General features: G+C 35.5%; 3 protein-coding genes across 4 annotated transcripts; 1 reads left to right on the top strand and 2 right to left on the bottom strand.

The window, feature by feature from the left end:
- Window positions 1-467: 467 nt before the first annotated feature.
- LOC132165490 (chaperone protein dnaJ A6, chloroplastic) lies at window positions 468-8,737 on the bottom strand. Of its 2 annotated transcripts, none has more exons than XM_059576079.2 (8): window positions 8,572-8,737; window positions 6,367-6,485; window positions 5,451-5,592; window positions 5,204-5,261; window positions 3,296-3,338; window positions 1,999-2,047; window positions 1,825-1,905; window positions 468-1,738 (listed from the first exon to the last, which is right to left on the bottom strand). In XM_059576079.2, the coding sequence occupies exons 2-8, from the start codon at window positions 6,471-6,473 to the stop codon at window positions 884-886; spliced, it is 1,335 nt and encodes a 444-aa protein (XP_059432062.1). In that variant the 5' UTR covers window positions 6,474-6,485; window positions 8,572-8,737; the 3' UTR covers window positions 468-883. The 2 variants fall into 2 exon arrangements, with proteins under 2 accessions (XP_059432062.1, XP_059432063.1); XM_059576080.2 differs by having other exon boundaries at window positions 6,367-6,481.
- A 2,236-nt stretch (window positions 8,738-10,973) lies between these two features.
- On the top strand, window positions 10,974-12,905 carry LOC132165493 (uncharacterized). Its single transcript, XM_059576083.2, has 2 exons — window positions 10,974-11,893; window positions 12,604-12,905. Exons 1-2 carry the CDS (start codon window positions 11,041-11,043, stop codon window positions 12,654-12,656), a joined length of 906 nt encoding a protein of 301 aa, XP_059432066.2. The 5' UTR covers window positions 10,974-11,040; the 3' UTR covers window positions 12,657-12,905.
- A 2,258-nt stretch (window positions 12,906-15,163) lies between these two features.
- Window positions 15,164-18,362, bottom strand: LOC132165491 (uncharacterized). The gene is made up of 4 exons (XM_059576082.2): window positions 17,642-18,362; window positions 16,242-16,334; window positions 15,931-15,998; window positions 15,164-15,439 (listed from the first exon to the last, which is right to left on the bottom strand). The coding sequence occupies exons 1-4, from the start codon at window positions 18,269-18,271 to the stop codon at window positions 15,265-15,267; spliced, it is 966 nt and encodes a 321-aa protein (XP_059432065.1). The 5' UTR covers window positions 18,272-18,362; the 3' UTR covers window positions 15,164-15,264.
- Between the last annotated feature and the right edge of the window lie 1,445 nt (window positions 18,363-19,807).

Genomic DNA, 19,807 nt, shown 5'->3' with positions numbered 1-19,807 from the left:
AAGCCCACAGGGCCCAATATTACTCGATGCTCTTTTCCTATATACCCTTACCTTTTTTACAAAATTTCGAGATATATTTTGTATTAAAATAATGGATAGTGAAGATTGATGTAACTTGTTTTAGATTTTTCCTATATTTAAAAAAAAAAAAAAAAAAAAAAAAAAAAGGAACAGGCTTTAAAAAAGCTGGTGAGAGTGCTCTTAATACGTCACAGTTTCTTAGTGAAGTCAATGATGTTTGTGGAAAGAACTTGACATCATCAGTTGGATTAATATTTTTAGCAGAAAAAAGAATGCTTAAAAGAGTACCGAGTCCATAAATAAAAATGTGGAGGTTAGCGGTAAGCTAAGAGGCCCAGCGAGGCAACCCTACAACCACTTGACTAAGGGAAGGAAGAACACATGATATTGCTGTTACTTTGTAACCTAAAAGAAGACCAAATAGAACAATTACCAACAACCAAAACAGAATTCCAAAACCTGGTAAGGTTAGGAAAAGAAAACCTTTTAAAACATAAAAATGTGATACAATTATCATCAGAGATCCTCAAAATTTTTAAATAAAAACAAACGACTACATTGTAGCTCAAATTTTTGTTCAATCTCAAAGAATAAAGTTCTATGTTTAAATACAGATTATGAAAGAGTGATATACCCTCAATTTTCACCTCCTTTTCTACCTCCTGTCATTTAGTATGTGGGGAAAATTTATCACAATATAATTTACCTACGGCTACAAACACCTGCTTGCCCTGTCCAGAGTTCAACTGATCGAGGGCTGCTGAATTCCCCTCTTTGTCCATCAGGGTTCAACCACAAAGGGAGAATATAGTTGATTGAGATCAGCAATAAATAGATGGATGCAAAATGATGCCACAGACAACTATCTCCTACTGGTTGCAGTCTTGCCCTTGCTTAGATCGGCGAGTTCCTCGATGAGCTTTCTCTCGTCAGCATTCAATCTTTTTGGGATTTCAACCTGCACGCGAACCAATTGATCACCCCTCATGTTGCTCTTGTTCAAAAGTGGAACACCTTTCTTGGCCATAACAAGCGTCGTGTTTGGTTGCGTCCCGGATGGGATCTTCAAATCAACCATGCCATCCACCGTGGGAACCTTTATTGTAGTCCCCAAGATCGCGTCAATGTAAGATACCTTGCAGGTGTACAAAATGTTTGTGTCATCACGTTTAAGTACAGGGTCTGGCATAACCTCAATAATTACAAAGAGGTCACCCGGAGACCCACCTCGCCTTCCAGCATTACCTTCACTTCGGACCCTTAAACGGCTGCCAGCGTCCACACCAGCCGGAACTTTCAGACTGATCCGCTTTGTCCTTCTTACCCGGCCATCCCCAGAACATGTGTTGCAAGGGGTAGACAGTTCCCCAGTCCCACCACAAGAAGAGCATGTCATTACCTGCTGAAAGACACCTAATGGGGTTCTTGCTGATGAGACAACCTGGCCTTGCCCACCACAGGTGCTACATTTGGATGGCTTGGTCCCTGGTTTAGCACCTGAACCATTGCAAGTCCCACAGCTCTCTAGTCGGCTTATCTCAATCTCCTTTTCGACCCCAAAAACTGCCTCCTTAAAGTTTAAGACAAGATTGTAATATTCATCCTGACCATCAACCGCTCTATTCCTAGAAGCTCTGCCCCCCATGCCACCCATGCCACCCATACCACCCATGCCTTCAAATAATGACTCAAACAGATCAAAAGGATTGCTGAAATCCTGTCATAGAGTTTATCCCACTGTGAGAAGGTAGAAGACGTGATAAAAAGATTTCTCTTTCTCAATATCATCAGAGATTTACTTACCCCCATGCCCATGCCAGCACCTTTAAGTCCAGCTTCTCCATATTTATCATATAGAGATTTTTTCTCATCATCTGACAGAACCTGCAAAACAGGTCAATTCATATAAGAAGTGATTACTTCAGATCATGGCTAACTACCACAGCTGAATGATGAATCTCAAATTTGTACTTTTACCTCATACGCATTGCTAATGTCCTTGAATTTCTGTTCTGCCCCAGGCTCTCTGCAGCATAAAATAGGATAGTTACAAACAAAGTCAATAAAAATATGCAATATCAACTGAATAGATCAGGATAAAATGAAGCCAGTGCGACTCTGCAAACCTAAATGGCAACCTAATGTAAACTTCATTGAAAAAATTTGACTATGAAAAGCTCCTACAATTTATTGTTTTATCTTCTATATCTTCTGTGAAGACAAACCTGAAAAAATCCATATACAGACCTTGGTAAAAGTCCCATGCTCTCCAATCATTATTATTGTAGAACTTGAAATTATTATTATTTTTTTTTATCAAGCCCTCATAGAACATAACTTCCAGGATAGCAGAATCCAGTCTTGACATAATTGAGTCAATAGTTGAAGTCGAATCCTAAGATTGCAACATGACACAATTCTTTGTTTTTCTTAGTTTAATGGGTTCATGATCAGTTACCAGAATGTAACCAGCTCCTCCATAAGTTACTATCTATTTGTGGTTATCAGTCAATACATCTCAACTCAGAAAAAGTTTCAATAAATTGGATGGAAAATACTAGTGAATAATACTAACCATAAGGTGATGGTGGTCAATTTTTAAAGCAAAATGAGAGCTCTTTTACATAAAAACATTTCACGGAAACTACCTTCCTAAGGTAACTAACAACAAAAATAACTGAGTGCATAAAGGATCCATCAATCTTCCCAAATCCTGATGGACTTCCCATTACCTACAGACAACTAGGCCCTTCAATTTAAATTTACAGACCCTAAAAAAAGCAGGACTGTGAACATTAAAATATAAGAATGTGCTAGCTTCCAAAAACGCAAGATTCAAACAAAATCTATTTTTATATAGATTTTGGTGCTTTGACCATAAGGCTATATCACATTTGTACAAATCCCAAAAAACCCCATTTTGACTAATCTCTGAAAGATAAAGCAAACAAATTAGCCCACTGAATTTGCCTAAATATCAGCTCTGCCCTCATATTGTGTAACAATTATCAACATGCCATAGTGGCATAAAGGGGGGAAAATGGGAGCCCTTGGAAACCCTTGCTTGTAATATATATATCTACAATCTAATAACCAACATGTGTAACAGATTCTCAAATGAAATATGATCATGTACACATACTTTTCTTACAAATAACAAGCTATTCACTCATAACAAAAAAAACCCTGCCGAGCATACTAACATTGCCACAGGACAGAGAGAGAGGGAGAGAGATCAAAATTATGGAAAAGGAAAAAGGGAGAATCCACTCACTTGTTCACATCTGGATGATAACTCCTAGCCAGCTTCCGATAAGCTGAAAAGTGAAAAGCATATGATGAATACCATGACATTAATCAATGAAACAGGTGATGGCAACCACCAGAAATCACTAAAGTTTGGTAGCCAAAGCATCAAGGAAAATATAAAACTATAACATATATTTCAGTTTTGGGTCATCATAAACCAAATAATATTTCATGTATCTATGAGCTCCGATGGAAAATTCGTCAATAATTTCAACAAAATCTTCCACATACTCTCTGCACCTGTCCTATTTATAGATTTTTATAATGAAATAATATTTTCCCTTTTCGTAAATGTCATTTTTTTACACTTTTTTTCTTTTTGATAAGTAAGTCTTTGGACACCATATTAAAATTTGGATCGGAAGATTTTTACCATCTACAAAAGTTAAAATTTATCACATCTTTTCTAGAGTGTATCCATTGTGGAGTTTTTCCATTATGGAGTTGAAACTTATGCAACCAAGGCTCAATCAATGACACCTGTTCTAAACTGTTCCCATTCATCAACATAATACAGAAAGCTCGATGACAATTTCAAGTGCATTAATGGCACAATCACAATCTTAACTTCTTAAACATCTGAGGTACCAAAGCTAGATGCAGGTGCTATTTTGGCTTTCATTTAAAATTTACTAGGGAGAAAAATTGTAAATGATCAAATGAAATAAAACATCATAAAACTTGAGAGCAAATGGGCTTAATGCTGGGGTCCACAGCCAGGCATTTTCATCATCAACTCAGATCATAATAGTTGAAGATGTCAAAATGAGCTTCTGAGAATCATGTGAACATTTATATCTGATTTAGCAGTGTCAGACAATGATTTTCAATGATCTCATACAGCAGTCAAACATACATTTTTCCAATCTGAAAGCACTAATAAAGCTCCCCAGAAATTCACAAACAAGTTTAGTCGCTATAGAAAGGCTTGCTTACAAAGGAATGCCTTCACATCATTAAAATCATGAAGCATCTGCTTACACACATAGCATGTGATCCACTACAGGTCATACTGTAATTTGTAACATAATCAGCCGAGAAAAAAAAAAATCATGATCGTATATATACTTATATGTGATCATATTTAAGCCCAAGAGATTGGCTCAAGTTGTAAGGGCTTTCGTCTTGGTGGCATTCTCATCAAGTTTAAGGTTCAAATCCACTTGGGTGCAAACAATTCCTTGGTTGGCTACAACGACTAAGGAAAAGCGCTAGCCACATTTGCGCTATGACCTCAAAAAGACTAGTTAATTTGGAACTTCCCTAAAATTTCTTCTAAAGCTAAATTTCACATAATAACTAGGCAATATTGAACTTAGTATTCATGACTATCTTTAATAAAGCACTCACTCTATGTGGACTACTCAATATGGGACCAGAGTGTTATAAACTCTCCCTCATAAAGCTCAATTTCACCTAGTAACTAGGCAATCCGGAACTTAGCACTTTTGACTATCTTTATAAACCACTCACTCTATGTGCGCTACTCCTCATCTTCCTAATATGGGATCGGGGTGTCATACAGCCTACTGATAAAGCCGGAAATATTACCCAATTTATGTGGAGGGGCGATCCATAAACAATTCCAAAGCACCAAAAGTCAAATAAATAAGGATTCAGATAAGATTCTTATGAGTTGCACAGCATAATATTAAAGCATTTGCTTTGCTAATAAACATGGAGAATTCTAATCTGATTGGCCTCTGCATTTGGTTCATCATAAAGCCATAAAATGACTAGTTGTAAAACCACTGTAAAAGATGAAACAGCATCTTTTTTTTTTTTTTTTTATATAAGTATCTAATAAAGAAAGCATAGAAAACCAAAGGAGCTCATAGAACAATCTGCCAAAAAGGGTAAAAGGTGTATATACCGCTTTTAATTTCAGATTTACTGGCATTTCTTGACACCCCAAGAACCGAATAGTAATCCTGTAAATTAATAGATATTAGTACCTTAATCTGACAGACAAAATAGTTGTTGACATTCATTCTAATCACAATAGAAAACAAGTGAGACACCGATACCATATTTTTAATATAATAAAAATAAATATTGAAGAACCCATTTAGCCCAATTATCATTTGAAAGCAAATGAAAAAAGACAAGCTTAAACTCACAGAATCTGCTCTGACTGTGAAACGAGCTAGCCTACTACGATGTGAACTTTGAGATGTCCCCGGATATGATAGCACATTTAAGGAACCCCGAGAAAATAAGCTTGAACTTGATGCTGACAAATAGCTTATCTTGCCTGTAGTACTGCAAAGTAGTTGATATAAACACGTGAAACAATTCCACTGTTTACTATATATGAAAATATTGGTTAACATATACTAAAATAGTTTGGTTTCAAAAACAAATCTAAACACGACCAGATACATTATCAGAGAAGACACCAAAATATTTAATATACCAGTCACAATAAGCCACCTGGACCTGATGGACATGAGAAGGTATAGTTTTGCTGAACTACTACGTGTTAACCAAAGACGAGACAATCACCCCTCATCAATTATTTCGTGCTTTAAATTACATTCCTTTGTGCTATCTTGAATGGTCGATCTAGGAGTTATTCATCTATATTTGAAGACCTCTTTGTGAAGGTCCTAGGATAACTTTGAGAGAGCAACACTCGATCAAGGAGAATCTCATTTGGGACAGTTCCTATGCATAATTAGGAATGTGTAATAAAGTCTCACCAATTCATCAACAAGGTAAAATGCTCTTCAATTCAGCTGGGTGTCTTTTCTTCACACTTCAGAGATGTGACAACTTGCTATCACAATTAGTTTGTGCATTTCTTCTTCTTCTCTATTTTTTTCTTTTTTCTTTTTTGGGTGGTGGGAACCTCACATCCAACCTTTTTTCTTGCTTAATATCAATTTAAACAAAAAGAAAAGAAAACCCACACCAGTATTCGAGTGCATGTTAACTTTTGAAGAAATAACGTAAGAAAGGTATCCTTGTACAATCCAATTATTTAGGAAGAATAATCTATTGATGATAACTTATACATATATGAGTGATACTTACCAATACCGGGATGTAGGGATCTTGTTTGTGACATAGGACCTCAGCATGCATTGAGGGCGAATACCCCATTGAGCAACCCATGTACTTCCAGAAGGTATAATCGCCATCTATATTGCTGGCTAAGAAAATAACTATTTATGAGTTAAAACCAGATGGACTTCTTCCAGAAGTAAAACATACAATTCAGGATATAGTTTATCATACACCAAAAGATTTTTTTTTTTTTTTTGGTGAATATCATACATTAAAAGAAATTATACTCACTAATGAAAGCAGCTAATTTTAGAAACAGAATTTGAATTCATGGATTAAACTCAAAAAAGGAAGAAAGAATATATTACACCCAGCATAATCATGTATGCAACACAACCCCCTTGAGTTTGGACACACAAAGACTTGTTCTGTTTGCTCCCTTAATGATCCATTAACATATGGCACATATTGTTGGCTCTTTCTAAATCCAATAAGGGAGAAATTGCAAATCAACATGAGTAATATATTAGCCAAAACATAATGTGATGAATGGTTGTACAGTAATAATTACAGTCCTACAATGTCTTGTAAGTAACAAAATTCTTTCAATCAAAAAATTCAAAATTCCAGGCATGTTTGAACACATCTTCAACAAAACATGACTTCCACTGGCATTTGGTCCACATTTAGTCATTTAGACATGGTAAGAACGGTACGTGGGAGTCCCCTAGGTTAAAAAGTTACTCCAAACGAGCAAGAAGTGACGAATCATTTAGTTCCAAACCTAAACTTTAGGGATGGTCTCTCTGGTTCCCGAGTAAGTGCAGGCACAAACTTCTACAATTTTGCCTAATATTACCAGACAAGTCTAAAATATCAGAGGTAGCAAGGCAGCAGATAGTGTGTGACCTTTGATTTCGCCATTAGGAACTGCAATATATATCTTTTTCATATCCAGACCAGCAACAAATGTTAACATAATACATTGAATTTTCTTTTTAGCTCAGCAAGATACAAAACCCAAGACCTAACCCACTCCCCGTTCACAACTCACCATTAAAGAAAAGGACCAAAGGCCACAATTGCAAACTGAATTTCACAAGCCAAGCAGTTTGCCAACCTTAGAACTTTGTTTGGCTTTGGAAACATTTCCATAAAAATTGAGTAATATAAAATAGAATTAAATAAATGATATTTATTCCTCGACGTCAAAAACATACTTTTTGTTCTCGTTACTTTACCAAACATTGTATATTATTTTTCTAAGCAAGGACAGAAACATCAACCAAATGGCAATTTGCTTTACTTAATGAGTGACCTATCAGCTTAATATTTTATGATAAGTGGTGATTTAGCTTGCTATCAGAACAAAGATCTTAAGTTTGAACATTGACCCCACAATCTACCTCCATTTTCAATTAAAAATATTATGCATGTTTTTTGGCCCCACACTTGATGGAGAGTGTTAAAGTATTAATTAAATAATTAACTTCATCATTTCTTATCAGCTTAACATTTTGAGATAAATAGTGGTTTAACATGGTATCAGAGCAAAATTCTTGAGTTTAAACCTTGTCTCCGCCATCACCCCCATTTCAATTAATATTCTACATGTTAGGTTTCACTTATTAAGATTTCACTTATTAAGAGAGAGTTTGAGTCTACACATTAAAAAGAGTATTATAATATTAATTAAATGATTAAATTCAGCATTTCCTATTAGTTTAAGCTTTTGAGATAAGTAGTGATTTGGCACCCAAATGCATAATAACATCCCCCACTTCTTTTGGCAATTTTCAGACCCCAAATGTCAATTTTTTAAAAGGTTTTTGGGTGTAAGACTACAGTGCTGTTTGGTTAGCATTCTGGCAGCAACTGCCTTTCCTATGCTACTTTGGCTTTTTCAAACCAAAATAAAATCGCCAACCAAACCATGCCAAAACCCTAAGCCACTAGGGCTTCACATCCACCAACACCAGACCACACCTAAACAACAACAACAACAACCAAACCAATCCTCACTGCTCACCAAGAAAATTTAAGAAACAAAATGAAAACAATAACAATATGGAACCAGCAAATTCTTTCTCAATTCAAGACCAAGCAGACTGATAACAACACAATCATAGCAACACAAAAAATAACACAGTTGCGAATTTTGCGCGCACTAAGTGAAAGATTTAGGGCATTTCTTAACTCAAACGAGAGGGGAAAAAAAAAAAAAAAAAAAACCTGTTTGGCTTCGCTCTTCTTCGTTGAATTCTTAGACAGTCGCTTCGCTCTCTCTCTCGCGTGCGCGCGCTCTGGTATTGACGATGAGAGGGACGGAGAGGCGGGGTTTGGTGTGGAGTGTCGCTGCAGAGGATGAGAGGCTCTAGAGCGCTCTAACTGGCGAACGACATTTACTTGATAATACAGTATTTGAGTAGCTTTCGAGGTACAATTCCCTGCTTTCCCTGACCTAATCCTTTGGTGTCTAGCCGCTTCTCCACCGCACGATTCGCTTCTCGTTTATTCTCGGGGGTTCGCAGATCTGACTGCTTGGACCAGCCTGCCAAATGTTGATACCTTATTTGAGCTGAGGTGGACGGCTCAACTTATTCATATTTTTTCTGCAGTTCTAGAAACTTGAAAGGTTTTTTAGGGTTTTCGCAAATTGTTTTTAAAAGCCAAATAATTACTTATCCAGATCATTTAAACAAACAAATAAAATAAGTAAAATGAAAATGAGCTATTTTATTCATATAGTAATATATATACCATTAAATTTGTGTGAAATTAAATTAACATATGCTTATTTTGATAGTTTTAGTTTTTTATTATTATTTTACTCTGCCCTTGCTTTAATTTTTTATTATTATTATTATTTTATTACCAAAACTAAAGAGATGAAAGACATAAAAAGAAAGATGCAGAAATTACATGATTCCGTTTATGACTTATATCTACATATGAAAGCCTTATATGTCGTATTTTTTTTCTCTTTGTTTCTTTGATTGTGTATAGGGCTCTATAATCTATTTATAGAGCTTTAAAAGTTATTTGAATAATTTTAAATATAATTTATTTTTAAAGAAAAAATATCTTAAATTAAGGTAACTAAATCATTTAATTTAAGGTAACCAAATCATCATTTATCATAATGGATTTATATTTTTATCATGCCTCTACAAGATGAATGATCAATTAACGAGTGTTGATTTTGAACATCAATTGGCTGAAGAATGGTTATTGTGGCCTAAATTCGAACATAAGCTATTATGGCCGAAATTTGGACACCCGTGACTCTAGTCAACAACTACTATAACTAGGATTTTTTTTTTTTTTTTTTTAATCAAGCAAGGGAAAGGAGGGTTACATGATGAAACAAACACAAAAGGGGAGGGCACCACAACAACAGCGCCCAAAAGGTAAAATGCAGTACAAATACAGGAACAAATTCTGGATCTAGTCCAAAATGACCAAACAATAGGCAATGGTGATTGACAATGGTCCTAGAAGAACCATAAGCAAGCCGGGCCTTTTCCTATGCCGCACAGAGCGGTACAATTTGCAAACAAACTTCGTGAAGAGCCTGTTACGGTAAAAACAACAACCACTATTAAATGTTTGTTGTAGTGAAAGCATTGCACTGCAGAGAAACTAGAAGTTGAACATCAACAACTTTGGCTGGCATCGGCTACTATATAGCCAAAATTTGGACATTGGCAACTTTGGCTAACATCAGCTATGATGACCGAAACTTGAATATTGACGACTTTGACTGGCATTCACTATTATGACCCCAACTTGATTAAGAAATGCTTCAACGGTAAAGCGTGTGTTTTAGGCTTTCCCAAATAAAACATGTATGTTTTTCTTGTCATTTTATTTCATTGGTCATTTATTGTTTTGTAGAAGAACATGAAACATGAAACAACCGACCTTAGCTTGATTGGTAAACTGGACTGCAGCGGGAGTACCTGCAGACATCTTTAGGTCGCTAGCTCGTTTGATTGTGGGAGATTGGATTGAAATTTGATCAATAAGAAATTGTAATAAACACACTAAATAATGTAGATTGTGGAGAATATATACGACAAAGTTATATTCCTTCTTTATCATGAAGAATCTAATGCCCACCAATTGTGTTTTAACCCCAACCATAGTGTATATATATATATATATAGGCAATTCGTTTGAAAATTCCCAATTTAGGTCTGGGTTTTGCTTGCCAGCTAAAAACCCAACCTACAGGAAAGACTCTCTTCAGACAAAGTAAGAGAAGTTTAAATTCTTTAATTAATAAGATTGGCTATCTTTAATAACGCTTTTTGGATAAGCTTTTTTACTTTTTAGTGAAAAAGCAAAAAGTATTAACAAAGAATTTCAAACACATAATGTTTAAAACTACTTTCATATTTATGTTACTTTTAAAAATAAAAAATAAAAAAATAAAAACATCATCAAAAAAAAGTTTGGATATTGCCTAATTAACTAGACCAATAGCAAGGGCAAAAAGGTTTGAGAGAGGAAAAGGTTAACTCAATTGGGAAAAATAAAAAATAAAAAACCTTTTGGTCATTTGGCAAATGGTTGTACTATATCTGGTTGCTTCTTGTTTGATCCATTGAATTGTGTTTACAAATGTAACCAAGACACAAAACACATGTATACTTAACCATCCACTCTCATATCAGAGAGAAGCAGAGAGAGAGGCTAATGGAACATCCTCTATCTTTCATCCTCTTCAACCTTTTCCTCCTCATCATCCTCTTCACACCCCAGTTCACCATAGCCCAAGGCCCTGCATGCCAAAGCACCTGCGGTACCCTACAAGTCAAGTACCCTTTCGGCACCGGCGATGGATGCGGCTCGCCACGGTTCCAGCCCTACGTGACGTGCAAACCCGGCGGAGAACAGCTCCTCCTCACCACCCACACAGGCTCATACCCCATCACCTCCATATCCTACACCACTTCCACCCTAACCATCTCCCCCTATGACATGTCAACCTGCTTATCCATGCACCGGTGCTCCTCCATCCTGGGCCTTGACTGGGCCAGTCCATTCCAGCTCGGCCCATCAACTTTCATCCTCATTTCATGCACACCCCCAACATCGTCCCTCACCCTATGTGACCCTTCTTACTCTCACCTCTGCGCTTCACTCTACACCTGCCCCGCCGTCGTCTCGGCCGGCCTGCCACTGTTTCCGCCGACGAACACGTGCTGTGTGTACTCTCCGGCAAACCTTAACGGCAAGGGGGAATTGGATTTGAGGGCTCTAAAGTGCGACGGGTACGCGTCAGTCGTGTCGATGGGGGAGTACCCTACTGATCCGTCGCAATGGGAGTATGGGGTGGCCTTGAAGTATGTCAATGGGGTTTTGGATAACAACATCATTGACACCAAGTGTAACACTTGCGAGATGAGCGGCGGCGTGTGCGGGTACGCGCCGCAGGCCGGGGATTCGTTTGTCTGCGTTTGCAAGGGTGGATACAATACAACCATGGATTGCTATAGTAGCACTCAGAATCAGGGGGTCTTTTGGAGCGCTGCTTCTTCGCCAACAGGTAATCTGCAGGGATTCTTTTTTGTTCATCAATTATTATTGCTTTTTTCAGTGGCTTAAGATAAGATTAAGGTGTGACAGTGTACGTGCAGTAGTAGATGCTTACGCTTGAATCAAACTGCAATTTGATTTCAAGTATGTTTTTGCTGTCCAGGCTGGAATATGTCCATATACCTTCATTCTTTTGCTTTTTGGTAATTAATATAATATTCCAGTGTGGATGATGCAAAGGGTAGCTTTTCTTGGGCATAAAAAAGGCATATTTAGCAACAAAAAAAAATTCTCCATTTTAACTTTTAAAAAAAATTACATTTTTTCTACTTTAGCAATCCACGTTTTCAATTCTCACTCATTATTTTAGCTGTAAACTTTTATTATTTCATTTAAATATTATTTTTCAATTTTTTTTTTGTTAAATAGCAAGTGGATATATGTAGAATTTTCACTCAAATTTACATCCAATTTTAGAAGGCGTGAATGCTTAGGCCTACTTTTGTATTGATCTTAAGTAATTTTTGGGTATGTTTTCAAAGAGTAGCTCAATCGGTTAGGAACTCGACTTCATGAAACAGATATCATTAGTTCGAATTTCCTTCCCCATTTTTCTCGCCTTGTGAGAATATGTAAAAAAAAAAAAAAAAAAAAAAAGAAGTAAAATCTGGGTATATGATTTCTATATTTCTTATTAATTTGTTTTTGGTAATTTTGCAGGGGAAATTTGGTTTGGATTGTTGGCAGGCCTGATTTTGTGGTTACTTACTTGAGAAGAGAGAGTAGGCTACTAGCTAGGGTGGGGGGGTTTTAGCTGGAGTAAGTAACTCTCTTATGTTGTAGTGGAAATCTCTGAAATGTGAGTACTTTGGGACCTTTTGGAATGGGAAAGTTGTAAAGTAGGCTGAAATTATGACATGAAAAAGAAGAGAGGAATAAAGGAGGTAACGCACAAGCATCTCCTTTGTGCATGAACGTGACACATCCACGTGGTGTGGACTATTGCAATGTGCCAAACCTTATCTTACTTTCATATCTATTACGTTAATTATTAAATAATTAACTTTAATTATAGCTGACATGATATATATAGTAGTATTACGTTATGAGATATGATAAGGGTTCAACTCAACTCTATCTAAGACCTAACTTTAATTTACGTGATACAAAGTCACATAACAGTTGTGTTAGGCTCAAAATTGAAATTTCAAAAAATAGACAAAAATCAAAGAGATATGCTAGAATATAATAAAAACTCCATATTTTACCCAAAAAAATCTATGTGACAAGATGCCATATCATCTTCTTTTGTTTTTTTTTTCCCTTCCACAACAACAAAAAAATAAAAATAAATAAAATAAAAAAAGAAATGTTTGGCTTTATTAAAAAGTCCATCTTTTGGCCATTTTAATTCTAGGTAGCATGACCCATTTTTTTTAGAAATTAATCTATTAATGTATGAGGTGTGATACAGCCACAACTTAAACCCAATTTTGGGCAAACTTCTAGTTATTTCTCCCTCTCTAGTTTAAGGCTCTCTCTTCCCTCCACAGACAGTTTTTTTTTTTTAAAAAAAAAAAAAAAACTTAAGAGAAAAGTTGGACTAAAGTTGGGTTTAAGTTGTGTCTTTATCATTTTCCTGCATTTATTGTTTAAAATCTATTAATTTTAAAATGGGTTATGCCGCCTAGGATTAAAATTGCCAAAAGATTGACTTTTTAATGAAGCCAACCATTCTCCAAAAAAAATGATATGACATCTTGCCATGTGGACTTTTATGACAAAATGTAGAGTTTTTATTAGATTCTAGCATTTCTCAAAGTTAAAACATATGTCCACAAAAGTTGGGTCTTGAATGAGGTTCAATTGAACCCCTATCATATCTCTTATGTGATTGTCTTATCAGTTTGTAAGTTTGCATGGCGCAGTATCATATCAATCACTAAATAATTTAAATCTGATCATAACTGGAGTGATAATTTTATATGAACTGTCACGAGAAGTTGTAATAAAAGCAGTAACTTCGAGCATTTTCTTCCACTGATTAGTTCTTGAGAAAAAAAATGCAGCATTTGAGAGTTTTTGGGGGCCATATGGTGTTTTTCTTGCCTCTTGCATTCCTTATTGGCCAAGATTTAATAAGATTAAAAAATGTAAACCGCACTCTAAAAAGACAAAAATAAACTAAAATAAAGAATGAGAGAAAGTAAGTGGGTGTTGGGTCCCTCTCGAATGGCGATGGCCAAAACGCCAAAACGCCAAAACTTAGTTAATCATCATAATAGACAATTTCTAGCATAATTAATTATTTCCAATAAAACGTTGTAAACCGTACAATAAATTAGTGAGCAGCTTCAACAAATTGGTACCACATCAGTCAGCAATGTGGGACGTGATAATGACCAGCCAAATTAATTTATAATATCTTATATTTTTAATGTAAAATTTCAAACCAAGTGCTCACCTGCCCTTCACAAATGTAGTGTAATCAGATGATCAGCTAACTTTCTTAGTAGTGATGGACAATAATTTGTACTTTTATGCACTAATGTACACCTATCTACATCTATTATATTCCTCTTTCCCGTTTGAAAAGAGAAAATACGTTCGTATAATTAAGATTTTTTTTATAAATATGTTATGTTGTAATTCTGAATCAATAATAGTTAAATGAAGTCAATTTCTCCTGTAGACGTAGGCACCTTGCCGAATCATGTAAATCTGTGTCAACAAAATCTCACAATGAACTTAAAGCTTTAGTAAAAATTGGTCAGATTATGACTCAAACAAGTTTATAAGAGCACCTACAATTTTCACAACCTAAGGTCTCTCATGTCATTGATTCTCAATAGATAAGTATTACTATGGTTACGCCCGAATAAAGTAGCTATAATTGGTCACCCCTCCTACCTTTTTTTAATTAAAAAAAAAAAAACCACATTTAGTTTAGGAAATATATTTTGCAAAAGATATATAGTCTCTTCTTCTTGCTTGAGCTTGAAGATTTAGGGGCCCTTGGGGCTGACCCTTATCATATCTTTTGTTTTCTTAGAGACCCTAAAATCAAGACTCCTTCAATATATATCAGTATTTAAGAGAGAAAACTTAAGTTTTATTTGTTAATGAATTTTGGGTTTTTTTTTTTTTTTTTTTAACAAAAAAAAAAAAAGGAAATTAATGTGACATAAAGGTAAAATTAATTATTTAATTTTTTCTTTTTTTTAAAAAAAAAAAAATCATGTTTTGAGTTAATTTTGTTTTTAAAGCAAGACAACTGAAACTAAAATTTTAAGAATCAAACAGAGGTTTAAATGTTGCCATCTAAGTAGAACCTACATACATCTCCAGAATTATCTCCATATTTTCTGGTAGATAGGGCTTTCAGTCCACCTTGCAGCCATTGCTGCCATTGCTGTGGTTCACTTGCTTAGTAGTTGAAGGAAGTGGATGAATGAGGAAGGACTTGATATGCTTCACCATCTCTTTGGGTTTCTCAATGTTGATTGCATGTCCTGCATTCTTCATGATTACTAGTTGTGCATTCTCACCCACATGCCTGTTTAGTGCAGTGGAACAAATTAATTATATCACTAATTCAAACCTTAAAAACCAACTGTCTAGGTTTGTCCTAATGAAAAATGTTTGTAGCGGTACAACTTTTACTACAAAATTATTTATAAATCGATTCGAAAATTTATAGTTATATTGAAATGTTACATTAATTTGTAAAGAACTTTATAGCTAAAGATTTTCTTGCTTATCGCTTGCAAAAACAAAATATGAATAATAAAATTGAAAAGTTCCAAAAAAAAAAAAAAAAAAAAAAAAACCTGTTTTCGGAGTTTCACCAATTACAAATAGTTGATTGGGGTAAAAAAATTGACTTAAAGCTCTCTAGGGTTTCACATATTTGTCGTTTTTGCTTACCCTAGAGAGGTTTAAGTCAACTTTTTTAACCTCAAGAAGCTATTTGCAAATGGGTGAAATTAATCTCAAAGGGACTAATTTTGTATTTTTTCCTCAACTTAATAAAGTCTTCAAATTTACCTTTCTAATCTGTACGCCAATTCCAGAGGGAATACCCGGTCTTGTTCTCCCCAGATTAGTAGTGCAGGCTGCATTAAGGAGAAATTATGCATTTAAAATATAAGTAATCTATGTAATACATTTTTATCTCACAACTATTCTATAATACTGACGTGACAGTTCCAATCAACTCTTAATTTTTTTTTTTTTAATAATGATTGATCCAATAGTTAGTTGAGACTATTCCGTCAACATTGCAAAATAATTGTAGAATAAAAATGTAGTATATAACTATTCCGAAACGGGGTCAGGCTTGAAAGACTGAAATAAACCTGGTTTATCTTGGGAAGATCAGACAATTTTCTATCCTTGTGCAATGCTTCAATCAGATCTTTCTTCTCTTGGTGGTATTCTGTACACATCATCTGCCAGTGCAAACAATTTCAAAAACAAGTTTCAACGAAAACTAGCTATAAACTTTATGCTACGCAACAGCAGCAACAACAAGAAGAAGAAAAAAAACAATTAAGAACTAGAAACGACTAATTATATTAAGTATATGATCAACCTATGTCCATCAAATTGATCTTAGATTTCCGTCAAAGAAACAAACTGTATATTACATGAACAATTCGGCCAATTCTTACCATTATACCACTCGGGGAAAAAATGCAAAGACAAAACGAATGTGTGAACCAAACAGAGTATAAACGTTTAAGCCATCCCAAAATCCACTCTCTATCACAAACCATCCAAATCATCTTCTGTGTATTGCAATGTTTGACTTCCGATCACACAGAATACAGGCCTCCACTCGGGCGTTTGCATAAAAGGTAAAATGAATTAACTTTTAAAATGAATACATGACATTTTTATAGATTGAGTTCCGTGAAAATCTTTGCCCATTTTTATAAAGCAAAGAAATTCGAAATTTTACTAATATTCAAAAACTAACTTTCACTATACATCCACCATTCTCTTATAACATTAACCAAACGTTTAAGGGTCTGTTTGAGATTGCATTTGAGGGGCTTAAAAGTACGTTTAACACTCAAAAAGTCTATTTGAAGAAAAATACTCGTTTGGTAAAAAATTTAAAAGTTTAAGGTCTAAAAAAAAAAAAAAAAAGCAAAAATGCACTTTTGGTACAAGCTTAAAAATAAAGCTTTTGCCAAAAAATACTTTTTGATTTAAAAGCTCTATTTCTCAAACGCAATCCCAAACAAGTTTTAAAAAGGAATGAAAACATTTTAAAGATAAGAGAATCACTTAAAGATGGAAAACTAAAACCAAAAAAGACAAGTCCTAATGGTGAAAGGGAAACAAACAAAAGATGGCAAGTCTCGATCCAATGTGAAAAATATTACTGCAATATATTGGCAAAAAAGTAATGATATATGGAGGTAAAGTCTGAAAGGACTCTAGTGTTGTTTATATCATTCTTCAATTCAAAAAGTAAGAAAAGATTTGATTTGAAATGAGATCATTTAGAGGTGGCTTTCCATATGCAAAAGATGGTAATTGCCTAATTGGCAAGTCGCAAATCCAATGTGAAAAATATAACTCAAAACAAATTCTACGTCCCATCGATCTTTCACCTATCTCAAATTGTTTTTAAAATACCCCATAACTCTTTTAAAATCAAACTTTTACCCCTAATCTTTTTCTTTTTTTTTAGTTTTATCCGCCAAATCAAACATGTTAGCTCGGCAGAGACCAAAGGGCGACTTACATGGATGAAATCGTTGAGAAAGCAAGAGGGGACGCCCTTGTAGTTGACCTTGAAGAACGTCAGGCGCATGAGCTGCCTCATCTTCTCCGGTGTCCGCGGCAACAGAATGCTAACGGCCTCATCCACACTCTTCACCGTGAAAAGCCCCTCATCCATATCCTTCTCCTCCATGCACACCCCAGCGCAGCAAAGCACCACCCGCTCCACGCGCTCCCTAAATTGCGCCGCCATGCTGTACGCCACGAATCCGCCGTAGCTGATCCCCGCCAAGTTCACGGTCTTCACCACCCCCTGGGCCTCCAACAGGCCCATCAAGCACCGTGCCTGGAAGGCCTCGGACCGCTCGGGCCGGACCGTGTAGGAGTCCCCGTAGAAGACCAGGTCCGGCACGTAGACGTTGAAGTGTGGAATCAGAGGGGAGATGAAGTCGGCCCACTGCCACATTGCGTTGGCTCCGACGCCGTGGATGAGGACGAGATTGGGCTTGGAGTGGCTGTACGCCTTGGGGACCCAGCAGTGCATGACGGTGCCGTCGCCGAGGTCCGTGGTGGTGGACCTGAGACCCGCCTTGGAAAAGGACTGCCGGTGCAACCAATCCCTCGTGGCCGTGAAGCTGAAGCACTTCGGCATTTTTTCAGATCACCGGAGTTTGGTGTATCCGGCGAAAAGAGTTGAAGAGAGGATGTTCTTCAGACTCTCAGAGAATGGTCACGATTAGAAGGTTGACAGAACGTTTGGGGTTGTGAAAGGCTATTATTAGTTTATGTGGAAAACACAAAAAAACAAAAAAGGAGTTGGTAAAAAGTACCCTCCACTTTTTAAATTAATTTTTAATTATTATTATTAAGCATAATAGTTTCTTTTTCTGATTTTAATAATAATTTGGTACCAAATCCACCTTATTTCCATTATAATTTTGGTTAATTACAAGTTGACCTTTTTTATCTTTACTAATAAATGACTATAATTCTAACATGCCACACTCATATGTTTTGTGGTCCAATTTATGGAATGAGACATATATGATTTTTTTTTTCAACGCGTGAGATATGATTTGATAACTCAATCAATAATTACACCAATTTGTAATTATTGTGTTAAATAATTTAGAGTAACGTTACTCTTGATGCTTATTTATAATTCCTTTTATATTAGTTTACTATTTTACGTGGATTATAATTTTTTTATATAGGTGACATGAAAAGTCATTGAAAACACGTACGTCATGTTAACCGATGTGACATAAGTATAGTAAATAAATGTGAATAATAACATTTCTAATCATTTAACCTTCAAACTTAACATAGGGAATGGGCCTAATTACAATTAAGTTGGAAATAGAGAAGGCACTTGATTTCATAGAGTGATTTAAAAAAAAAAAAATTTTTTTTTTTTTTTATTCAACTTCGGGAAAAAGGAAAGAGAAACAAACTAAAATACTAAGCAAATTATAAGGGAGGGTCTTTGCCACTCATAATTCTTAAAGCCGAAAGAAAAATGAGAATTGTCAGGAATGCTTCGAAACACTAAGTGGAAAGCGGTCAATTTTGCAACCAAGTGTGCTCGAGAGTTGACATATCTAGAAACCTTTGAGACAGTCCAAGAATTGAAGAATTACTTGTTAAAAATCATTTCTCTTCTCGGGTTAATCCAAAATGGATAAATTAGATTGAACAATGCATCACCACTACTTCCTTCTCTTTACTCATTCATAAATGGCTCTCCAAATGATTAGTTTAGTCCTAATAGAAGATTAAGGCAGGGAGATCTATTATCCCTCTTCCTCTTCATCCTAGTGTTTGATTTTCTTTCAAGAATTATCAAGAAGGAATCTCTCAATAATCTACATGACATTAAATTAAACTCAGTCGTCAAGGACCTCCAATCTCACATCTCCATCTCCATCTCCATGTTTTTGCTGCCAAAATCCATTTTGCAAACAGATTGACACCATCTCAAAGCAATTTTGGCGAGGATTCAAGGATGCAGAAAAATATAATTTGACCCCCTTAGCTTGAACTGTATATGTACCCCTAAGAACATGGGAGATCAAGGCTTCGAATAATGAACAATGATCGGTCAAAAGAAAGCTCTTCTTGCTAAAAGATGTTTATCATGCTTATTTTGAGTTTTTTTTTTTATATATTTTTTGAAAAATAATAATAT

Source organism: Corylus avellana, chromosome 11, assembly GCF_965113065.1.
Source record: "Corylus avellana chromosome 11, dhCorAvel1.hap1.2, whole genome shotgun sequence".
Taxonomy (NCBI): domain Eukaryota; kingdom Viridiplantae; phylum Streptophyta; class Magnoliopsida; order Fagales; family Betulaceae; genus Corylus; species Corylus avellana.
Note: the sequence above shows the minus strand (reverse complement) of the source record. Positions and strands in the feature narration are given on the sequence as shown.

Coding starts and splice junctions, on each gene's coding strand:
- LOC132165493 (XM_059576083.2), top strand. CDS start 11,041: ATGGAACATCCTCTATCTTTCATCCTCTTCAACCTTTTCCTCCTCATC. Junction 11,894..12,603: donor CGCTGCTTCTTCGCCAACAG/GTAATCTGCAGG, acceptor GTAATTTTGCAG/GGGAAATTTGGTTTGGATTG.
- LOC132165491 (XM_059576082.2), bottom strand. CDS start 18,271: ATGCCGAAGTGCTTCAGCTTCACGGCCACGAGGGATTGGTTGCACCGG. Junction 15,999..16,241: donor ATCTTCCCAAGATAAACCAG/GTTTATTTCAGT, acceptor TCCTTAATGCAG/CCTGCACTACTAATCTGGGG. Junction 15,440..15,930: donor TTGGCGTACAGATTAGAAAG/GTAAATTTGAAG, acceptor TGCACTAAACAG/GCATGTGGGTGAGAATGCAC.
- LOC132165490 (XM_059576079.2), bottom strand. CDS start 6,473: ATGGCGATTATACCTTCTGGAAGTACATGGGTTGCTCAATGGGGTATT. Junction 5,593..6,366: donor ATCCCTACATCCCGGTATTG/GTAAGTATCACT, acceptor ACTACTTTGCAG/TACTACAGGCAAGATAAGCT. Junction 3,339..5,203: donor TAAATCTGAAATTAAAAGCG/GTATATACACCT, acceptor TTCACTTTTCAG/CTTATCGGAAGCTGGCTAGG.